We start from the raw sequence: 25,218 nt of genomic DNA on the forward strand, positions 1-25,218 counted from the left end.
TTCCTGCAATGAAGATTTATCATAAGATATCTTCTAATGATTTTATCTCACCTTCCTAACTTTCTGCCCTTCATATGTTTTTAATCAGTTTTAAATTAAGCTAATTTAAAATCTGCATATAAATGGTGTACAAAAGAAAATCTGTGTTATTTCAAAAATATATAATTAAAAAAGTAAATTAGGTAGAGACCTGTAGATTGCATGGATACAAAATTTATCTCAAAGTTTTCTGTCACCAGCTGCACTAGTTGTTCACACACAGCACCTACAAATCCAAATAGTGATGATCCAAGAAAAAGTTCAATGTGTTTGTGGGTGATCAAAAAATTCAGGAACTGAACAAATGTTTGGGAAATAAAGAAGCTTACCTACTATTCAGATTGACTTCCTTCAAAGTAGTCTACTTGACGTTATGAAAAGCCAATCTGGAAGCATTCCAGGTTGGCTTTTGTTCATTACTAATTCTGAAAGAAGTTTTGTATCACATTCTAAATAATTTGCTCAATCATTTAGAATGTGTGAGCTTTCAAGGAGACTTTAAGCTTGGGGAGCTAAACCCCATGAATATGATGGATGAGGAACACCAATGATCAAGCATTTCACAAGAAATTCTTGAATGTAAAGTACTAGTGCACAGGGGACATTATCACAATGCAAGTACCAATTCCCTGGAGATAACTTTCCAGCTGTTTTCTCCAAATGGCATTGCCCTGCAAGTCAAAAATTATGATAAGCATGACCATCACAAATGATTGTGACTATTTTGCTTTTTGATGGACCTTGGAGAAGATGGAGTCTTTCTCTGAAAGGACTGGGCCTTTTTTCCAGGTCATAACTATGCATCCATGATTCATCAACAGTGATGATGGAAGAAACAAGGCATGAATTAGCAACAGCCCGTTAATGAAGCTCCTGACAGGCAAGAACCTGCTGATTTCTGAGATTATAATGAGAATACAAGTCACAAAGCTGGGTGAAATACATCATACTCTCAAATCTTTGAATTAAAATTGACTGATCAACTCTTGATCAGATCACAAATAACTGCCTATTGAATTGCACTCTTTAAACATTGCAAACTAACAAAAAGTCTTCAAGTAACACATAGCATCTTCCCTGAAAGCTGTTTTTAACATTTTTTGGATTTCTGTTTCACTTTCCCCCTTGTTTTATGCAAATTCACTCATTTTTAAAATCACTCATTTTTAAATGCAATAATCACACTTCATAACATAGCATATCTTTTTATATGGTTGCTATGAGAAGAGAATTTGATTAAAGACTACTTAAGACCAAGTTTCATGGAATGCATAGGAAAAAAGTCTGTTTTCTGGAATGCTGTTTTTGTTGTCAGATTCAATAGAAATTCAACATATTTTCGCAATAGAAATAAAAAAAAAGAGAGAAGGGAAGGGAAAAGAAAGTTGCATGCTGGGGTTTAAAAACAAAGTGATATTAGTCTTTTGCCTAAAACCTGATAGGAAAGATATAATCCTCCAAACGCCCATGTTCAAAAATTAAAAATCAGAGAAATTAATGAACTGATATGAAACATTTTAATATAGAATAGAGTTCCTTCTTCAGATTTTTTTTGGAAAAGATTTATAGGTGGGGCCAGGGGAGCTACCTCCCATATACATTTGCTTCAAAATCAGAAATGAAAAAACTCATTTATAGAAAATTTTCTTAAAAATGTATTATTTTGTGTTTCCAGCTACTATACTTGCAAATATTAAAGTTGCAACTATAGGAGTTGTAAAGACAGTTGTAACAATAAGAGTCTAAAAAAGGGGTGGCCGATCCATAGCACTCATGCATGTGACACTTTTAGCTCTAGTTAGATTAATTGTGTATGTAAGATGAACTGATGAGACTCATGGCAGACAAGAAAAATGCATGGGATGCATATAAATTATCAGGCAACATTGAAGCCTATGGTAGCTATAAACTAGACTATAATCTTTGTGACTTCCATTTGCAACAGAAGTCACAAAGGAGGTTAGGCAAGCAAAGGCAGAATAAGAGAAATCTTTGGTGATAGATGCAAAGACTTCTTTACTTATGTAAACACTAGAAGGAAGGGAATGAATCAAATTGGTCCACTTGATATATATGGTTTGCCTATTGATGATCCAGCTCAGGTCGCTGACAAACTGAATGAGTATTTTGCATCTACATTCACACAAGAGGAATTCTTTAGGGAAGAGGATACCAGATGCTTATCACACTAACAGAGAGCTAAATGATTTTATTATAACAGGAAAGTGGAAGAGAAACTGTGGAGTTAAGCATAAGAAAGGCACTTGGGATGGATGCGATCTATTCAATTATATTAAGAGAGGCAGCAATGAAGAAAGCCAACCTTAGCCATAATTATGGGAGCATCCTTGGATTCAGGGGAGGTCCGCAAAGACTGAAAATGTGCAAGTGTATCCCCAATTCACAAAAGGAGATCAAAGGGTGACATGAGTAGTAGTAGTAGTAATAATGGCATGTGATGCAAGAAAGCAAATGTATGAGCTTATGCAGCATCAGTCAGAAAAAAATAATAATAATAAATAAAATAAATAATAATTTTAAAAAATATAAAAAAATAAAAAATGTACACAACAATTCCCTCTAAATGTTTGTCCAGTTCCTCCTTAAATTTATTTAACCTATAAACTTCCATGACAGATGGAAGTTTGGTCCAACAATTAACCACCCGCTGGCTAAAGGCAAATTTCTGCACATCTATTCTACATCTGTCTTTCCTCAATTTGAACTTATGCCCCCTTAGGTTCGTAATCTGAACAAGTGGAAGAATTCCATCATAATTCAGCGTGCTCAACCCACAACCCATTCAAGGACTTATACACCTCAATCAGATCACCTCGCAGGTGCCTAGTCTCCAACCGCTGCAATTTACAGAATGTTGCCCTATGCTGTACACGTTCAAGCAAATCTACATCCTTCCTAAAATGAGGCCTCCAGACCTGTAGGCAGTACTCAAGGCGTAGCCTGACCATTGCCTTATACAGAGGGACAATCATCTCCTTTTCCCTGCTAGCAAAATTCCTATATATCATTGACAAAACCCCATGACCTGCCCTGGCAGCCTGTCTGCATTGCTCAGAAAACTTCATATCTGACTGCACAATTACTCCCAGGTCTTTTTCATTTTCTACCACCTTAAGTGTAGTACTACACAGTTGGTATATTCTTCTGGGGCTACTTCTACCCATATGCAATACTTTGCATTTGTCAAGGTTAAACTTCAGTTGCCACTTCTCAGCCCATTTGCCCAAATTTTCTAGATCCTGTTGCAGTAGCACACTGCCATACTGTCATTAACAACCCTGCCAACCTTTGTATCATCTGCAAACTTCGGCACTAAGCCTGATATACCTTCATCAATATCATTGATAAATATACAAAACAATAGTGGACCCAACACCGAACCCTGTGGGACTCCACTAATAACATTAGTCCACGAAGAGCAGCACCCATTGATTACCACCCTCTGTCTTCTCCCATTCAACCATCCTTTTATCCATTGTAGCAACTTACCCTTAATACCATTCTGCTCCAATTTGTACAGTAGTCTTCCATGCACAACAGTATCAAAAGCTTTCCTGAAATGCAAGTATGTGATATCAAAATTATTATTTGCATCCAGTTCCTTTGTAACCACATCATAAAATCCAATCAAATTTGTCAGACAAGACTTTCCCTTAACAAACCCATGCTGTGTCTGAATTATTGCTGCAGTCTTCTTTAGATGATCCTGCAATGCATCTTTAACCAGTGACTCCATTATTTTACCTGGAACAGAAGTTAAACTAACTGGTCTGTAATTACTCGTGTCACCCTTTGATTCCCCTCTGTGAATTTGGGATACATTTACACATCTCCAGTCCGTGGGGACCTCCCCTGAGTCCAAGGATGCTCTCATGATTATGGCTAAGGGTTTGCTTACTTCCTTTGCCACCTCCTTTAATATAACTGGATAGATCCTATCCACCCCAGGTGCCTTTCTTATGTTTAACTTCAACAATTTCTCCTCCACTTTGCTCTCAGTTATTACAAAATCATTAAGAACCCTGCTACAATTTGATAACCTTCTGCCATTTTCAAACCTTAATAACTCCTAATGTGTGAATGTAGATGCAAAATACTCATTCAGTTTGTTTGCTATCTGAGCAGGATCATCAACAGTGGAACCATCGAATCAAGTGGACCAATCAGATTCATCCCCTTCCTTTTAGAGTTTATATCATCATCATGATGAACTTGGTCTGGCTTAGGTTTTAAGACCTAGTCCGTTGTAGCTCTTGGAGGTGGTCTTGATCTCGCCATCGTTGTCTTGGCCCACCAACATCTCTCTTGCCTGTAGGTTTGTAGTTAAAAGCTAATTTTGGGATCCGGTCTGGGTTCATTCTTTCTACGTGGCTGATCCATTTTTCCTGATACCGTTTTATGTCATTTACTATGTTATCTACTTTTAATTTCTCGCAGATATCTATATTTCTTTGGTGGTCTAGTCTTGTAAAGCCTAATAATGGTCTTAAAAATTTCATTTGTGCTGCTTCTAGTTTGTGTGCATCTTTCTTATTTATGACCCAACACAGCTGTAGAAGAGGGCTGGTTTTGAAGTGATGTTGTGCAGTCGTAATTTTGTTGTCATTTGTTTTCCGAAGTGGCGTTTAATCGTTCCATTCATTTTATTATATTTTTGTAGTTTAATGTGGATGTCTTTCCCTTCATTTGATATTAAATTTTCCAAATAGGTGAAGTCAGATATTTGTTCTATTATTTTGTCATCAATAACAATTTTGACTCTTTGTATGTTTTTTCCACATAATCCCATTGATTTTGTTTTTGAGGTGGAGATTTTCATCTCGTACTTTTTACCTATTTTATTAAGTTCATTTGCTGCTATCTGTAGTTCATCTTCGGATTTTGCCATTATAACTTGATCATCAGCATATAATATAGTTTGGATTTTATTCCTGTTGTTCAACTGTATTCCATTGTTAATTGTTTGTTTCCATTCTTTAAGAATTTTATTGATGTAGATATTAAATAAATTTGGTGATAGTCCACATCCATGTTTCACTCCTTTATTGGTGTTAATTGGGTCTGATAGTTGGCCATTAGAATATTTTATACGACTTTTGAGTTTTTATATAGGCTTTGGATCGCTTTCCGGAGTTGGGTTGGAATATTTTCTTCATGTAGAATCTGCCAAAGTTTTTCCCGGTTTACACTGTCATATGCTTTTTCATAATCAATAAAGAGCAGAAATGTTGGTAGATTGAATTCTCTTCTTTTCTCCAAAATTTGCTGTAGTGAGAAAATGGCATCTATTGTGCTTTTCCCTTTTCTGAACCCACATTGTTTTTCTTCTAAGAATTGTTCACTGTATTTATTAAGTTTATTCTTTAGTATATTAGAGTATAGCTTTGCAGCAGTTGACAGCAGTGTTATCCCTCTGTAGTTGTTAGGTTTATTTCTGAAGCCTTTTTTTGTGTAAATTGATTACTATTCCTGTTTCCCAATCTTTGGGTATCTGTTGCTTATGCCATATGATGTTAAATAATTTTAGTAGTGCGTTTTTTAGTAAGGTGCCCCCATATTTAAACAGTTCTACATTCAAATGGTCTGTGCCTGGGCTTTTTCGGTTTTTTGATTTTTGTAATATTAACTCTAGTTCTTCCATTGTTATATTTTCGTCATCTTTGGTTATCACAGATTCATCTTCCAATTCCCTAGTGCCTGGGTTATACCATAGTTTGGAATAGTGTTGCTTCCATTCTGCTTGGGAGATGTAGTTGGTTTTTATTTGATCATTTGTGTCTAGTTGTAATTTCTTAAAAATTTTAAAACCTCTTCTCTGTGGGCCCGTGATATCACGTTCTAAAGATTTAACAAATTTATCCCAGTCATCTCGTCTGATTCTTCTGGTTAGTTTTCTGACTTCTGCTCGAAGCTTTTTATATTTTATGTGTAGATGTAGGTCTTTAGTTTGTAGGAACAGTTTATAGGTCTTTTTTTTCACATTGATTGTTTGTTTCAATTCTTCATTCCAAGTTCTTAGCCAGTTTTTATTTTTTATAGGTTTATATCCAAGACTTTCTTCAGCAGCTCCCAGAATTGATTTTTTCATGTTTGACCAGATTTCCTCAACATTATCACTTTCATCTGATTTGAGTTTATCTTTCAATCGACTTTCATACAGGAATTTAGTGCTTTCATCTTCCAACAAATGTATTTTTAATTTCTTAGTAGTTTTTGTTAGTATTTTCTTCTTTTTATTAAGATAATTTCTTTTTATTTTGAAAGTGCTTTCTACTAGGTAGTGATCACTGTCAATTTCACTGCCTCTGAATACTCTAGTGTCTCTAATTTTGTCATTTAAATTTTCATTAATGATAATATAATCTATTATAGACCTTGTGTTTCTTGCTTCCCATGTGAATTTATGGATATTCTTGTGTCTGAAAAAAGTATTTGTAATTTTAAGTTTATTAAAAATGCAGAAGTCTATCAGGCATCTTCCATTATTGTTGACCACGGGTTCACCTTCTGATCCTATACATTTGTCTACTGATTGAGCACCAACCCTTGCATTAAAATCTCCTGCTAGTATGAGATACTCGTTTTTGTTAGTTTGGTCTATGATCTGTTGTAATTCGTCATAAAATTCTGTGGTTTCATCAATGTTGCCTTCTACTGGTGCGTAGATGCCAATGATTGTTATTGTATTAGATAGAATTTTTAGTCTTAATTTCAATATTCTGGGTGATAACCAAGAGTAGTCTAGTATTTTGTTTTCCCATTCTTTCTTTATTATAACAGCAACTCCCGATGATGCCCACCTTTCACTTGGTACGCCGGAGTATATCATTATGAAGTTACATATTTCTTTGGATCCTTTGTTCTTCTTTTTTGTTTCAGTAATGACTGCTATGTCAATATTTCTATTTTTTAGTTCCATGGTCAATTCATCTAATTTGTGATTTATTCCCCTAACGTTCCAAGTTGCTACTTTAAGTTCCTTAATTGTAGTCCTATATCCATTGCCTAGGTCGTTACCCTTGAGATCCATCCAGTTTTTTCCCTTGAGCTTATTTCGAGTATTTAGAATGTCCCCCGGATAGGTTACCAGCCTTTCGCAGGGTAAGTCTAGTGGTGGGGCTGCCACCTTATAGCCTCTAGACAGACTTCAGGTACAGCATTTCCTCTGTATACCGCTGTGACTCGGTCGCCAGAGCCTCGTCTGTGGAAACGGGTCAGTTCACCCCGAGAAGGTGAGGTTGACATTTAGTTTATATATAGAGTTTATATTAGTAAAGAAATCCTTGCTGTTTTCCTTAGCATCCTTTGCCAAAGATTTCTCGTAATCTGCCTTCGCCTGCCTAACCTCCTTTGTGACTTGATTACAGACTATCTTCTATCTGCCATAGGCTTCTGTGTCACCTGATAATTTATATGCATTCCATGCATTTTTCTTCTCTGCCATGAGTCTCATTAGTTCATTTGACAACCATTTAGGCCTAAACCTCTATTTAGGAGTAATTACAAACCTGTTAGCTTAACTTCTGTTCCAGAGAAAATAATGGAACACTGGTAAAAGAAGTAAGGGAAAATAAAAAAATACTTGAGGGTAATTGTACAGTCGGATATGAAGTTCTCTCAGCAATGCAGACAGGCTGCCAGGCCAGCTGATGGGAGGTTTTGTCAGTGATATACAGGAATTTTGTTAGCAGGGATAATGAGGTGATTATCCCATTTTATTAGACAATGGTCACGATACATCTTGAATACTGCATACAAGTCTAGAGGCCTCATTTTAGGAAGGATGCAAAGCTACTGGAACGAGTAGAGAAAGGCAATGAGATTGGTAAGGGAACAAAGGTGTGCTCTTACCAAGAAAGGCTTAAGTCTGGAGAGCAGGCACCTGCAAGGTGCCTGCTCTCCAGACTTAAGGCTTTCCAGACTTTAAGGCTTTCTGGAGAACCTTAAGGTTCTCCAGACTTAAGGTTCTTAAGGCTTTGAATGGATCGTCCGAGCTCAATGCTGATGGGTTTCTTCCTCTTGCTCAGACTACACACTAACAACAGATCTGCAGAAGTTTGCCTTTAGCCAGCAGGTGGTTGATTGCTGGAACAAACTTTGATCTGTTGTTAAGGTAGTTGACAGATTAAAAAAATTCAAGGAAGAAGATTTATTCCTACAATAGCATTAACACAGAATAACTGCAGCCATATTAAATCTAATCAAAATTAATTAAAATAGAATATATATATATATATATATATATTTTTTTTTTTTTTTTTAATTGATTCCATAATCAGGCTTGACAGGCCAATTTCTTTTCTATTTCTGAAAACGTTTTTGGTTTTTTTAAAATTCTGCTTCTAGGATGCACTGCTTGACCCTTTCTTAATGAATTAAATATTTATTAAATCTACTTATTTATTTTTAATGAAAAATTTAAATTTTAAATTGTTTTTTATACTTGTTATTTTTAAAAAAAAAAATCAAATACAGTATTAGTAGTGGCACATTAAAAAGAAAGCAAGTTTATACAGCATCAGCCAAAAAAAAAAAAAAAACACTGCCCATTTTCACTTATCTATTCCCTTTGTTAGTTTTTCCTCTAGTTCTTCCTTGAATTTATTTAAGCTGTCCACTTCCACAACAAAAGGAGAGGACGCTGACTCTCTTTAGAAAATACAGCTGCAAGTTACAGGCTCCGAAAAAAACGATAAGTGTTTGCTTTTCATTTACATAATTGTTATTTTATATTGTACTTAATATTAAAGTTCTAATTACGCTGGTTATTTTTATTTTAATTTATATAAAACAGTTTTTGTAGATATACGTAATACTTTATAAAACCGTTATTTCGTTCGAATATTGCAGGCATTGTTTTTGTATATAGTGATAGAGAATTCAAATTTTTAATTGAGGTAGTTAGGTAGCTCTAACGTATAATTATAGAAACAGTAATACACTTCGCTGTTTCTATTAGATAGCATAGTATTGACATTTAATTAATTTAATTTATTGATTTTATTAATTTAAAGTATCATGCCCCAAACTAGATCAGCAAAGCAACGGGCACAAAGTGGCAGGAGTGCTGTGACTCGGGGGAGAACTGAGGGGGGGCGATTCTCCAACTCATCACAGCCTAAAAAAATGTGCAACTTGTGAAATGTTTGCCGAACTATCTGGAACGGAACATGATATTGCCATGGGGGATGTCTTTGTGTGCGCGCGATGTAAGGAGTGTAAGGAAATCAGGCGACAACTCAGCGTTGTTATGGGCCTATATGAGAGTTTGAAGGACAGGGTGGATGCCCTCGAAAGATCTAAATTGAGGGGCCCATCGGGCTCTCAGCTGCCCACATCAACGCCAGAGCCTGCATTTGGTCATCACGCAACACAGCGGCAACCCCCAAGGCAGAATGCGCTGGTCCCTCAGGAATTAGTAGTTGTTGGTGACTCTATTGTCAGGGAAACGGGGAACATCCTTTGTAAAAAGGATATGTGGAACAGGACCGGGGTATGTCTGCCAGGGGCAAAGGTTGATGACATTGTAGAGCAGATATCATCTTTTAAGGGCACAAAAGGTGATATGTTGTTGTTGTTGTTGTTTGGTTTTTAGGAGCATTAGCAACTAAGGCCATATTGCTCCGGGAATATGCGGTGGTCATTCCCTGACCTTTCCGCATCCGGTGGTGACGGGCTCGAACCCCGGTCTAATCAAGAAGCGTGTGCTACGCACTGCTGCTCCTTCCCACCTGGCTACGGAGGCGCACAAAAGGTGATATAGTTGTACACGTTGGCACTAATGATATCAAGAGTAGGAGACCGGCAGAATTACTTAACAAGTACAGGTCACTGATGAAAAAAAGCTGTGAATTAGGGTTGAATTTGAAAGTGTCTGCAATTCTGCCCAGACACGATAGGAGGGAGTATATGATGAGAGCCTTGTCGATCAATTCGGCCCTGGAAAGATTGTGCAAGGCTCAAGGGATAGAATTTTTTTCAGCCTGGACTGTACTTGTTAACAGGAGAGACTGCTTCTATAGGGATGGGATACACTTAAATAGAAAGGGTGCAAGAATATTTGCTGATGCTATCGAGGCAGTGTTGGGTGGGTCGGAAAACTGATAGCTTGGGGGGATACAAGGACTAATAGTTTAACAGTAGCCGTAGGCAGAGGTGAAGGTGATTCTTGCACAACTTCTATTAGAATAAGTAGCGACCTGGAGCGAGGGGTGTTGGGGGTTTCAGGGACGGGTGGCAGTCATCGTAAAACAGGTGGGTATATGGGATGTGTTAGGGTAACTAGGAATAGGAGTAGGAGCATGTATACTTGCCTGTATACCAATGCTAGAAGTATAGTAAATAAATATGATGAATTTGAAGTGTTGGTCAAGACATCAAAGGTGGATATTACAGTTTATATTACTGACATCTAAGAACAGATACCAGTAATTGCCAACAGTAGTGATGTTAATAATATTTCTTTTGTTTTAAATGCTGCTTCTAGTTTACTGAATTCAATTGCGGGAGACATTAATAGTGAGAGAGCAAATTCAAATATGTTTGAATTCATATGTGAACAATTACATTTGTTAGAATGTGAAAAAGAATGCATACAGATAGATCAGCAAATTAATACTTCCACCGAAGTATTAATATTTTCGTCTTTGGTGTTTTCGATATCTCCACATGCCCACAAACTTCTACAGCATTCTTCATTCCTACTTCTCCCTTATCCAAATACTATTCATAGGCTCTGCTCTTCTCTAAACACAAAACTTCCAGATGACCATCAAGAGAATCATTTTCTGATGTATTCTAAACAGAAATTAGCCATTTTAAATTCTTCAGGAAGCAAAATTAGTTTAATGATTGATGAAATTCATCTGAAAACTTATATTGATTAAAAAGGTGGAAGCATACTGTGAAATTCTTTTGATACTACTGATGCATCTGCAAGTGCTTATGTATTTGTGATTCGAAGCTTACTGTCAAATTAGAAAGATATCATTTATGTTTTATCCATGAAAAATTACTGCAGAAAAATTACATTCAGTTTTAAGAAAATTACTGTGAGCTTGAAGAAAATTGGTTATAATGTTGTAGAATTGTAAATAATAATATTTCAATTTACAGAAAAAAATATTTCAGAGAAATAATTTAAAATTGTCTCATTAATACTATTATCAATATTTTTCTCAACAATTATTGTAAAAAGACTAACGATGTATTAAAAGCAACACATTAAGGTAAACTTCGAACATTGAAAATGAGCCAAATTTAAAAGTAAAATAATTTCTATTCAATTATAATAATCAAATTATTAGATTTAAATAATAAATGTATACATTAGTTGGATTACAAATTGCATGTATAACATTCAAAATATAATAAAATAGTTAACTATAAATGTGTTGTCTTCATTTTTGCAGAATGTTATGATTAACAAAATTCATCTCACTTAAGTATCAAAACTGATATTTTTTTTATTTATTCATTTATTTTTTCATATTGTCCCTTGCAACATATATTATCTTTCTGTTATGCACAAAAAATAAAGGAGATTTACATTCAATTCTTGCTTTCACTTTTCTCAATTCTGTGCAGTGATGTAGCTTTGTGTACTTCTTGTGGCCCACTTATGATGACGTCAAAAACGCACGCAGTGATCAGGCATTATTATTATGGTGGCGATGGTCAGGCAAGCTAAGACAGATATGAGAAGTCTCTGGTAAAGAATGCAAAGAAAAGTAGCAAAGACTTCTTTATTTATGTAAAGAAGTCTTTGCTACTTTACTTTAAAAAATGCCAGAAAGGAAAGGACTAGATATGAAAGGTATAAGGAGTTGATGATCCTAGTTAGGTTACTGAAAAACTGAATAGATATTTTGCACTATGTTCAAATATGACGAATTATTATAGGATAGGATGCTAGAAGTATATCATTCTAACGGGGAGCTAAATGATTTCGCGATAACTGAGAAGTGGAAGATAAATTGTAGAAACTAAAAATAAATGTCATATGCAGTAGATGGGATCTATTCAATTTTTTTATTAAGAGAAACACAAAAAGAGGTAATAAGGCCTTTAGCCATAATTATGAGAGTACCCTCAAATTCAAGATGTTTAATAATGGAGTCAGTAGTTAAAGCAATATTGCAAAATCATCTTGAAAAGAATGCAGTTATAAGGAAATCACAGCATGGATTTGTTGAGAGGAAGATCTTGTCTGACCAACCTGATTAGCTACTATGATGCAGTAACAAAAGAACGGAATGCAAAAAATAATTTGACATCACATTCTTAGAAATTTAGGAAAGTTTTTGATACTTATTGCACATAAACTGTTGTACAAACTGGAACAGTGTGGCATTAGAAGCAAGTTACTATGGATAAAGAAATTGTTGAGTGGGAGAAGACAGAGTAATTATTAGTGGGCACTGCTCTTCTTCGACTAACATTATTAGTGAAGTCCCCCAGGGTTCAGTGCTGGGCCTATTTTTGTTTTCAATATTTATTAATAATACTGATGAATGAATATCAGGCATAAAGTTTACAGATGACAGAAAGGTTTGTACAACAAAGGTTGGTTAACAACAGTAATCGGGGTATGCCACTACAATAAGATCTAGAAAAATTAGGCAGATGGAGTGAAAAGTGGCAAATGAAGTTTAACATTGACATATGAAAGGTACTACAAATCAGCAGCAGTAATCCCAAAATAACATACTGTGTCAAATAAAGCTGAGGGTAGTGGAGAACACAAAAAGACTTAGGGGTAATTGTGCAATCAGACATGAAGTTTTCCAAGCAGTGCAAACACCTGCCAGGAATCATAAGGTTTTGTCAATGATATACAGGAATTTTGCCAGAAGGAATAAGGTGATCGTTCCCCATATTTGGCAATGGTTTAGGACACATCTTGACACTGCATACAGGTCTGGAAACTTCATTTTAGAAAGAATATGGAAATGTTTGAACAAGTACTGAGGACAAGATTAGTGAAGGAAAGAAAAGGATAACCTTAACAAAAAAATGCATCAGTTCTTCAAGTTGCAGCATCTATAAACTAGGTACTCATGAGGAGATCTGATTGATGTGTTTAAGGCTTTGAATAGATTGAGTAAGCTAAATGCCAATGGCAACTTTGCTCAGACAACAACCTATTCCTCAAGCAACAAACATTAGGGAGTATAAATTTAAATTGAGGAAGGATGGTTGCAGTAATTTACTTTCAACCAGCAAGTAGTTGATTGTTGGAACAAACTTCTATCTAATGTTGCAGAAAGTAGTTTTAATAAATTTAAAGAACCAGATGAATTATTTGAGGGGTCAGGCAGGTGATGCAGGAGGTATGTGTTATTTTTTTGGTCAATTCTGTATAAGCTTGCTTTCTTGCATCATTTGCCACTACTAATATCCCCACATTGTCTAAATCTAACTAAGAATGAAAACATTAATTTTCTTGACTTCTTCATGTGGAACTGTATAATTAATATGGGCTGATTGGTTGAAATGAGTTAACATGCATTTTTATTTTTAATCTGTGCAAGTATTAACATTAACATCCGGCTTTCAGTATTTAACATTTTCCTCAATTACAATCACTTATATTTCTGAATCCTCCCAACATTATAGAGATATTTATTTTGGTTGAAATTAATTACTCTGTAAAAATCAATCTTCTGACTTACTTGCTGCCTATTGTTTGGAGTATACGGGAGCATAGTAGAAACATGAAACATTACTTCACAATCCTGGTGGCTTGCATACACAGAATAAAGTCCTGTTGTATCAGCTAAATGTAAATGAATTTAAGTTTCTGATTAATAAAAAATTTGGTCAGTTCATAATTTATATACAAAATCCTTATTACATGGTACAAAATAAGCTCCAAATTCTGTTCAAAGATCTCTAAATTCTGTTCACAGATTAGTTTCAGAAGTTAATTCAATTTAAAACTGTGAAATGGGTAATATAATTATTAATCATTCATATCTCATCATTTAATCAAAATACAGATAAACTTTGTGAATGAACTACAAATACCCCCACATTGTCTAAATCAACTAAGAATGAAAACATTAATTTTCTTGACTTCTTCACGTGGAACTGTATAATTAATATGGGCTGACTGGTTGAATTACGTTAACATGCATTTTTATTTTTAATCTGTGCAAGTATTAACATTAACAACCAGCTTTCAGAATTTAACATTTTCCTCAATTCATGAAATAATTTCTAATTTCACATAAGCAAAAATTCACCATTTTCCACTTAATGATATGAAATTGCAGAACGAGGCAAGCTTTTTATAATAAATTAAAATTAATGAATTGATGAAACAGTTAATAATCAAATTCAACTTAGTTACGGTAAGTTAATTTCCACTCATTTCCAAAGATAAATTGAAATAATAATAATAATAATAATAATAAACATAAAATAAATTGAAATAATAATAATAATAATAATACACATAAAATAAATTGAAATAATAATAATAATACACATAAAATAAATTGAAATAATAATAATAATACACATAAAATAAATTAAAATAACAGCACATTTCTTTAACTTAAATCAAGAGTGTAAAAATTAGTCATATAAATTAGTCAATAAAAAAGCATTTAAAAAGCATGTTCAATAAACAACTCATTTGAGGGTACCTTGCTGCAATCTATTACATAATTCATATTGTAGAATCTCCTCTATGTAATTCTAAAAAAAAAGTTTGCTTTATACCTGATTCAGAGGTCAGAATGGTAAATTGAGATTTAGTTTAATTATTATTTTGGTATACAGCTTGAGAATAATTATATCTGTAATCAACACCCATTTTGTTAAATACCCATGCCATAGTATGTCATACACATATCATACATGTAATTCTGAGACTACTAAAAAAAGCTCTTTACATTTAATTTCAGTTGAAGAAATGCTTACCTGTTAGTGGTGTTATTATTAAATTCATAACTGTTAACTTTATATATCAAAAGTTGAGCAAAACTGTGTTAGTTCAATATGCATAATCTTTGAAAAATAAGTAAGACCAGGGAATGTCTGCCAGCAGCTAAAGTTGACACTGTAGAGCAGATCTCATTTAAGGGCACAAATGGTGATGTTGTTGTACATGTTGGCACTAATAACATTAGGAGTAGAAGATCTGAGAACTTACTTAACAAATACAGCACAGGGGTTGAGAAAAATTCATGTGTTAGGATGAAATTTTAAAGTGCCTGCAATTCTGCCCAGACATGATAGGAGGGAATACATGATGAGAGCACTGTCAATCAGTTAATTCGGCCATGGAGAGACTGTGCAGAGCTCATGAAGTAGAATTTTAACACACCATGGTATGTGCTTGTTAACAGGAGAAGCTGCTTTTAAAGGGATGGGATACACTTAAATAGAAAAAATGCAAGAGGCAGTGTTATGGATCAGAAAACTGCTAGCTTGGTGGGAGGGGGACTAAACAAACTAATAGATAGCTGGCAGAAGTGAAAGTGATTTTTGCACTGCTTCTTTTGGAGCATGCAGGAGCCCAGAAAGAAAGGTACAGGGGGTTTCCAAGGCCTGCTGTGGGTTATCGTGAAAATACATTCTGTTTATTATTATTATTGGTGTACATGCATGCGTACTTGCATGTACACCAATGCTAAGGGCATATTAAATAAATTTGATGACTTTGAAGTGCTGTACAAATCATCAAATGCAGACATTGTGGGGATGTGGGGATCAGAGACATGATGTCACTCAGATATGAGAGGCAGAATTTGAATCTGGGGAGTACGACGTACATCAGAAGGTCATAGTATTGATTGTCAAGCAGCACCGGAGATCCCACCTGAACTCCACATAGAGGAAGGATAGGGAGGACAGGAGGGACAGAGGAGTTATGATCGTAGTTAGGAAGCACATAAATCCAAAGCAGTGCTCCAGTTAACATGGGTGGCCAGTGCAATGTTGAGTCAGTTTGGTGTGATATAAGCACTGGGAAAACAAAAATGAAAGTAGGAGTGTGTTATAGGCCGAATGACTGTGATGAGTACAATAAGAAACTGTACAGGGAAATAGAGTGGGCCAATAAATCAGAGAGTCTTATAATGGGAGATTTTAATTTCCCAGATATTGACTGGAATTTGGGGGCTGGTCACTCACACACTAGCCACTTTTGTGGATTAATTGAATGACTGTTGTCTACAGCAGCATGTTGGAGAGGCATCAAGAGAGAGCAATACTCTGATTATCAGCAGCATTTATTATTCATGCATTAAGAATCTGCAGATTAAAAAACCACTGGGTGACAGTGATCACAGTGTACTGATGTGAAATTTACTTAAAGAAATAACTACCATCAAGAGTAAAGGGAAAGGTTCTTGCTTTCATAAACCTGATTATAGTAGTCTCAAAAAGTTTTTAAATACTACACAGTAGGACCTACTAATGTTGTTACCAACAACAACAACAACATTCTAAATGAGAAATATTCAGGGAAGTAATCAAAGAAGCTACTAGGCTTTTCATACCAAATAAGAAATGCAGTTCAAGGCCTAAATGGAGGTCAGATGAACTATTCAGACATGTGATAGACAAGAAAAATGAATGGGATGCATATAAATTATCAGATGATACAGAAGTCTATGGTACATATAAACTAGTCTACAATCATGTCACAAAGGACGTTAGGCAAGCCAGGGCACATTACATAAAGTCTGGCAAAAATTACAAAAAAAAAAAAAAAGCAACAAAGACTAATTATATTAACAGTAAAAAGAAAGGGCAAAATCACACTGGCCCATTTGATGAGTATTAACTGTTGATGACCCTGCTCGTGTTGCTGACAGGCTGAATAGGAATTATGTCCTTATGTCTGAATATAGAAACAAAATATTGCATCTACTTTCAGATAAGAGGAATTCTTTCTGGATGGAAATGCTAGACATTTATCACACTCTAACAGGGAGCTAAACAATTTTGTGATAACTGAGAGGAAAGGGGAAAAGAAATCAAATTTAAACATAAAGGCACCTGGGATGGATGGGATCTATCCAATTATATTAAAGGAGGTAAGAAAACCCTTATCCACAATTATGATAGTATTTTTGGATTTGGGGAAAGCCCCTAGGGGCTGGGGCTGTGCAAATATATCCCCAAATCACAAAGAGCAATCATAAAATTGGCAGCTATGCACTTCCAAGTATTGGTAGCCATTTTGTTTACAAAATTTTGTTTATTTACTTTTTTTTTTATGAAACCCCAAACACAAGAAGTATTAGAACCTATAGTACTTAGTACCATGCTTGGGTTTGAGGTTGAGAAGACAAAAGAAGATATTTGTTAACATTACACTTGAACTTCTGTAGACTACTTTTCAGAAAATATGTGTGAAGGAAGGTTCTTCCAGAAAACGGCAGTTGAATGAATAAATGAGGAAGATGAAAAGTTGGTTCTGTGAGTTTGAAGTTGGACAGTAAATGGATGTTGGCTGGTGGCAGCATGTGTTCGGACTGTTTTGAAAGAGAGAGAGAGAGCAGGAATTACAGAAGAATAGTGCCCATGGAAGTATCTGTAGAAAAGGCATGCAGCAGAAACAGTATGTCTATGAGACAGAGAGTGGAGAGACTCTGTTAGAGAGGAGTCAGTAATTAACCTAACTGCTCTCTTCTGAATGGAATCTAGAAGCCTGAGAGAGATTTTTGGGGCACCGCCCTAGATGTGGGAACAATATTCCATGGTAGGGCGGATTTGCAATTTGTACAGTGTTAACAGCTGTTTGGAAGAAAAGTAAAGGCGAGAGCGAAAGAGAAAACCAAGTTTTTTAGATGACAAGAGAGATTAGAAGTCAGGGTAATCCCCATAAGAGATATATCATTTTGCCTAGAAATCAGAGTGTCACCAAAGATAAGCATAGGAGCAGAAGAATCCTTTTTTGCGATATATAAGACAAGACTGAGTTTTAGAAGAATTGAAATCAACTAAGTTGTCTTTGCCCCACTGGAGATCGGCATTTAAGGAATTGGTAGCGGATATTCGAGAAGTTGAAGCTAATTGAGCAGGGCAAGGTTTCTCAAAATGGAAAGTAGAATGCAATGTGCTATCATCGGCAAAACTATGGATATGATTTCCAGTCAATGGAAGAAGGTCATTAATATACAAGAGGAAAAGAGTGGGGGAAAGAACTGAACCTTGGGAGAAACCAGAATTAGTGGAGAAGTTAGAAACAGAGAGCCATCTACCATCACTCTCAGTGAGCAATCAGAGAGAAAACTGGATAACCAATTACAAAAAACAGTTGGCAAACCATACAATGGAAGCTTAAACAAAGCTCAAACATATAAACAAAGCTTAACTTACAGAGTTATTATTATTAGCATTAATAGTGGCAAATGATGCAAGAAAGCAAGCTTATATAGCATCAGCCAAATTAAAAAAAAAAAAAAAAACATTACAGACATATTAGGATAAATAATATAGTCACTGGTTAAAGAAGTAATGCAGGACCATCTAGACAGGAGTTATACTTCAGTGACAGCATGGGTTTGCTAAGCAGGGATAAGGAGGTGATTATCCTATTGTATAAGGCAGGGGTGGCCAACAAGTCAATCGCGGCTTTAATTTCAGTCGATCATGACGAATTTTAAATATATATAAAAAAAGATCCCCAGGGGCTCACATCTAGTGAGTATGGGATTGGCACACTCAGAATCCTGAGTTGGATATCATCATTCTTCTCTTTCTTGGTGATTCTCTTCTACTTCTGACTCTTGTTTTCTCTCTCAGGGTAATTCAGAAAGTTTTTCTTTTTTGCCTGGTGCAGCAGAAGCCTCAGGCTTCCTTGCACCATATGGCTAACAATAATAATAATAATAAATAGATTAGTCAAAATCTAAATGTTTTATTATTATTAAGGGCCCTACTGCATACGATTATCACCAATCCATTCAACCATGTGACTACTCTTATTGCCGCACAGCCTCTAGGCTTGTGTAGTGAAAATTGACACAGTTCGTTGCGGAGAGCATAGTGTATGTGTGGAATTCTTATTTAGCTTACTTAATATTAATAACTGGACAGTACTTATACATTAAATTGATTTTATTTAAAATGAATACTACCAAAAAGAGTAAAATGTATCATTTTCATCAAGAGTGGGAACTAGAATACTTTTTTGTAATGATAAAAGAAAAATGTTGTTTGATTTGCAATACTTCCATGGCTATACCCAAAAAAAGGAAATTTAGAAAGGTACTTCAATGCACTCCACGGTAAATGCCAATCGGATTTTCTGCCTAATAGTGACCTTAGAAAAAATAAATTAAAAGAACTTAAATCCAGATTATTTGCAAAACAAAATTTCTTCTTGACACTTAATTTACAATCTAAAGCAGTAACTGTAGCATCATTTAAAGTGAGTCATCTTGCAAAAAATACAAACCATTTTCTGATGGTCAATTCATCAAAGTCGCAGTTTTAGAAATAACAGATTCTCTTTATGAAAATTTAAGAACAAAAATGAAATTAAAAGCTCTTCAATATCTGCAATTATCTTGAAATACTGTGACATGACGCATTGAAAAAAATGAGTAAAAATGTGAGCGAACAATTGCATGCTCATATTGCTAATGGTGTTTCCTTTTCTTTACAACTGGATAAATCTACAGACATCAGTGATACAGTTCAATTGCTCGTTTTTATTCATATGGATTTCGTTAAAAAAAGAACTAGAGGTCTTGTTACATTTAACGCATTCAAAAATTTTATTGAAAAAAATTAAATTTAAGCTATTTAAGCTCGTATATAACATAAGATGGAGTTAAAACAATGACGGAGCATCATAACGGATTCATCATATTGTGCCAAAATGATGATGAATTCCCAGATATTTAGAGTTACCACTGTATCATCCACCAACAAGTGTTAGCCAGCAAAAGATTAAATACTAAAAGTGTTATGGACATAGCTTTCAAAATCGTGAATTCCATCAGAGGACAATCTCTTCAAAGGAGACTTCAAAATGCACCTCAATGAAATGAACCAGATCTGATATTACACACAGATGTGAGGTGGCCGAGTCGGAGTAAGTTTCTACAGAGATTTCAAAATTTGCTGAAATGAAATTAAAAAATTTGTTGATCAAAGGGGAGATGATTATCAGCAGCTGCAAGATAGGGAGTGGTTTTGTAATCTGCCTTTTTTTTTTTTTTGGTAGATTTTACCAGTAAATTAAGTAATCTGAATTTGGAATTACGACAAAAAAATAAAAATGTGGGTAACATGATAGTAGTATTTATGCATATAAATATCAATTTTTGGCAATGGCTAAGGATCTAAAAGAAAAAGAATTCGATCATTTTGCAAATATGCAAGATCATTTGCAAAAATATCTGTTTTTGAATGTAATAGTGAGAAATAGGTTTCCGAAATTGAGAAAGTTGTGGATGATTTTAAAACAATTGAAGACATCGTTCAATATATTTCTTATCCATTTAATGTCGACTTAGATGCGAAACAAACTGCAGAAAAAAAAAGAAAATCACTCAGATTTTTCACATGGAGAAAATATTACTTGAAATATAAAAAAAAATGCAGTGAACTTTTAAATTCTTGTTTTGGTTTCACATATCTGTGTGAATCGGCCTTTTCTATTTTAAACAAAGAATCGCTCTACTCTTAAGGACTTGCATACAGAAGATTCTTTACAGTTGGCCTTATCACAGTACATTCCCGATTTTGACAGCTTGGCCAATAACATGAAGACACAAACTTCACATAAATTAAAAATTGAAATACGTATGAATTTAAAATAAGAATTCTGAATTGTATTAAATTTTAAAATTTATAAACATTTTTCAATATGTGTTGATTAACTTTTTTAACCATGAGCAATGAAATTCTTGAGATTCATGTCACTGGCATGACCATTGCCTCATGACGGTCTTGCCATCATAAGTTCGGCAACGGTCATGCCAGTGGCATGACCGTTGCCAAACAAAACTCTTACTAAGAAAGGCTTCAGTTGTGTGAAACTGCAGCATCTGGAGACTAATCGCTACAAGGTGATCTGATTGAGATGTGTAAGCTTTGAATGGCTTGAGCAAACTAATGCCGATGAGATAATTTTTTGCTCAAGAGGAAACATGCACATGGGGCATGAATGCAAATTGAGGAGTGATGTTTGCCGGATGGAGACGCAGGAGTTTGCCTTCAGCCAACAGATGGTTGATTGCTAGAAGAGCTGTTAGTTTGAATAAATTCAAGGAAGAACTAAACAAACCATTGGAGGGGATGGATAGACAAAATGGTTTTTCTTTTTATTTGTTTCATGTTATATAAGCTTGCTTTTTTGCATCAATTGCCACTATTAATGCTAACAATAATAATCTCTGTAAGTTAAGCTTTGTTTATGTGTAAACAAAATGGCTACCAATACTTGGAAGCACATAGCTGCCAATTTTTGACTCTCAAACAGCTGGAGAGCAAGTTCTTGTAAGGAGGAAAAACAGGCAAGTACTTGGGTCAAAATAGGCAAAAAATTAGGGGCAAAAAATAGGCAAAAAATTCATGCAAAAATCATGAAGTGCTTCCCAAAAAAACAGGAAATTTTTTGAAAAAGCAAATTTTTTAGCATCCACATAGCACCAATTTTCACTGGCAAAATACACATTTTATATTAAAATACAGCCATAGGATTGTTTATCACTTGGGCGTGCTTTCACACATTAGCTTACCTAACTTTCTGTCCATGAATTTCTATTTGGATACTCTATTAGATATCAACTGATTCTGAATGCTTCAAAAAAAAAAAAAAAAAAAATACTGTTACAGTCTGCTCTCCTCAGAAATATTCAGTCAAACTTTTGTTCATAACAATGGCTATGCTTGCTAGACTTAGCTATCAGAGCATTTCCAAAGCTTCATCAAAAAGATGATCTGAACTTAGTTTTTTGTTTTTCTAACCTAGCTAAATATTTTCTCACACTCAGAACTGCTGTGAGGAATTGCTAAAATGCCAAGCATGACTTGAGACAATTTTTTATATTTCTAGTCATTCCTCCAGTCAAGGACCACTGAGCATTAATTCTTTCTTCTATCATAATAGCATCTGTTAGATTTTCACACTGAAACTGACAGAACCAATGCTGAAAAACATCTACATTTTTAACATTTTAAAAACATTTTTTTTTAAATGAAGAAAACATTCTACATTTTTAAAAACATTTTTAACAACACCAAAAAATATTGGAAACTTATCCACAAAAAATTTCAAATTTGAAAATGATGCACTGCGAATTCATGAAATTTGTACCTCAGCATTTATAAAAACAACATTCTTCAATGGGAACTTGTGGACAGTATAGTCATATGCAGCCATAACATATTTCCTCACTGGGCAAAAGAACAAAATCTTCTCTTGTTTTAGATTCTCCAATATCTTGGCAGCATAAATGCAAGAGTATGTCAGAATCATCTTCCTGGTTTAATTTTGTAATGGTAGCCAATTTCCAAAATTGTAATATTTGGAAACTGCTGGTAAAATAAATTTGCATATAACATTTTTCAACACAACTACAAGTAATGGCTTCAGTACATGGATGTGAGGTAAACTGGATTGAAGAGCTATGTTTGAATTTTCAAATTCTGTCATAAACTTTAAAAGAAACATTGTTCTCTTCAAGCCAGAAGAGAGAAACATGTACAGACTCTCTGCACAAGTGAAAAAAACATGTCAAAAAATTATCAGCTTACTGGGCCCTGGAATTGCTTTTACCAGAAACTGCAAAGAATCAAAAGTCAGACAGGCTGCCAGGACAGTTAATGGGATTTTGTCAATGACACACAGGAATTTTGCCAGCAGAGATAAAGAGATGATTATCGCACAATGAAATGGTCAGGCCACATCTTGAGTACTGCATATGAGCCTGGAAGCCTAATTTTAGAAAGAGGTCAATCTGTTGGAATGGATGTAGAAAAGAGCAACAAGATTAATGAAGGGTGCAAAGGGGTACTCTTACCAGGAAAGGCTTCAATTCTGAACATTGCAGCATCTGGAGACTGGGCATCTGCAATATATGGTTGAGGTGTTTAAGACTTTGAATGGATAGAGTAAGTTCAATGCTAACAGAATCCTTTCACTTGCTAAGACTACACACAATGGGGGCATAAATTTAAATTGAGGAAGAGTGACTGAAGGATAGATATGAAAAAATTTGCCTTCAGACAGCAGTTAGCCATTTGTTAGAATGAACTCCCATTTGTCATTGTACAGTTAGATAGTTGGAATAAATTCAAGGATGAACTAGACAAAGTGTTTATATTTTTATTTTTTGGTTGATCCTTCAGAAGCTTGCTTTCTTGCATCATTTGCCACAAACAATACTAACTGGTCAATGAAAATAAGCAAAAATTCACAAAATTTTTTAAAAATACAATTTTAATATAGTGTTGTTATATTTTTGTAAAAAGAAAAGACTGAAAAAAAGTATTTGAAAAAAAAAAAAAAAAAAAAAAAGACAGAAAACCTCTTTCATCAACTAAATTACAAGAGTGAGATGGACAGAAAAGACAGATTCTCCATTGTAAAGCTGGAAAATCTGTAATGATTGAAGTGTAAGAGCACACATGATTGCTTAAGTAATGTCCAAGAAGTACATAGCAACTTTTGACAGTTGTTAGAAACAGGATTTGTAAGGTGTGTCCATAGTGAAAAACTTGAGGCTTTCACAGTGAAGAGAAGAGAGGTGATTTCTTTAAAGCTGTTGAGCAGAGTATTTCTGTAGAAAAGAAATAATGGTACTTTTTTTTTTGCTGAATATTGGCCGAATGCCTTATTTTAATGCATCACAAAGTTGCTAAGACTCAAGAAAAAACAGAAATACAAGTTTTGTTAGTATTTTTTCTTAAAAAACACACGTTTTCCCATGGATACATCTGTTCAGTTTTCATGATTATTATACAACTAAAGAGCTCAACTGTACCATGAAGATTAAGACTAGACAATGATAAGTAATATAAACTAATTCAACTTAATTAAAAGATACCATTTCTAGCCATAAAACTAGAGGTGCCATATTCATTTACAAAAGGTATGCTCAAATAAGCACAAATGAAACATAGAAATCAGAAAAAATTTGACATCATTCTGTATCTATAATTTGCCAAGAACAGAGAAAAGTTTTGGTATTTGCAAAAAAAAAAAAAGCTGACTTGAGAGAATAGAAAACTGTAAAACTTTCTCTTTTTTTTTTTTTTTTTTTTGGACATTAATTTTCAACTGAGGAAGATTATAATTCTTATGTTTAAACTCTTTATTACTTTTAATTTGCCTTACCATCGATAAGTCAAATATGCCTTAAACCCTGGCAATTGTTGGAAAACCATATACAGTTTTTAAAATATGGATACAGGAAACTGCATACAATATAAAGTGACCTTTAGCATTAAAAACATGCATCCCACTGTTCAACCCACTTGAATTCCTTCAGTCAATGATGAAACTGATGAAACCAACCTGCTGGAATTATAATTCCTCCAATACTTTCCTAGAGAGCCAAAACATATGAAAACTGCATGGTACAGATCTGAACTACAAGGGGGCTCTACCAACATTTCCCATCATATTCCACAGGACAAAGTTTTTACTGGGTGCACAAGTCTGCTGCACTGCATCCTGAAACATATCTCCACCAGTTGATAGTTCTGTATTCAAAAACTGTATAAAAGAATTAAAGAAATTTAAGAATTGATGAACATCCTGGCAAGATCCAATATTCCTTACATTTCGAGGGTACAGCTCTAAAAAGGTGTTCGCAGGCCGGCCGCTAGTTAGTACACCGGACCGAACCTATTGGTAACTCTCTAGGAGGCTTCCAGATCACCTAGTGTATAATCTTGCTACCTCTATTCTGCCAGATAGTGACTGGAGGGAGTCCGAGTAGTGTGTATGCAGGGAGCATTGTTGAGGCCACGTTATGTCAAGGACCTGGGTACATTCTTATCATGTGTACGCCATATCCAAAAATTTCATTACTTCATACATCATGTCCCACCCACTTTTTCTTACTATTGAATACACCATGAGTTGTCAAACTAACAGAGCAAGCTTATCTGCGAAAAGATCTAAACCTCCCAAGCACTTCCCTTCCTAATTCATTTCACAAATATACGTGGTCTCAA

General features: G+C 34.8%; 1 protein-coding gene across 8 annotated transcripts in view; it reads right to left on the reverse strand.

The window, feature by feature from the left end:
- The window catches only part of LOC150084664 (signal-induced proliferation-associated 1-like protein 2), a 585,655-nt gene that overhangs the window by 394,435 nt on the left and 166,002 nt on the right, over positions 1-25,218 (reverse strand). For all 8 annotated transcript variants that reach the window (XM_090376537.1, XM_090376543.1, XM_090376536.1 and 5 more), the window contains one exon: positions 13,734-13,837. In XM_090376537.1, the coding sequence (XP_090232663.1) occupies positions 13,734-13,837 (104 nt within the window). The remainder of the gene's footprint in view (positions 1-13,733; positions 13,838-25,218) is intronic.

This window comes from Mastigoproctus giganteus, chromosome 6 (assembly GCF_048544385.1).
Source record: "Mastigoproctus giganteus isolate SK-2022 chromosome 6, ASM4854438v1, whole genome shotgun sequence".
NCBI classification, from domain to species: Eukaryota; Metazoa; Arthropoda; class Arachnida; order Uropygi; family Thelyphonidae; genus Mastigoproctus; species Mastigoproctus giganteus.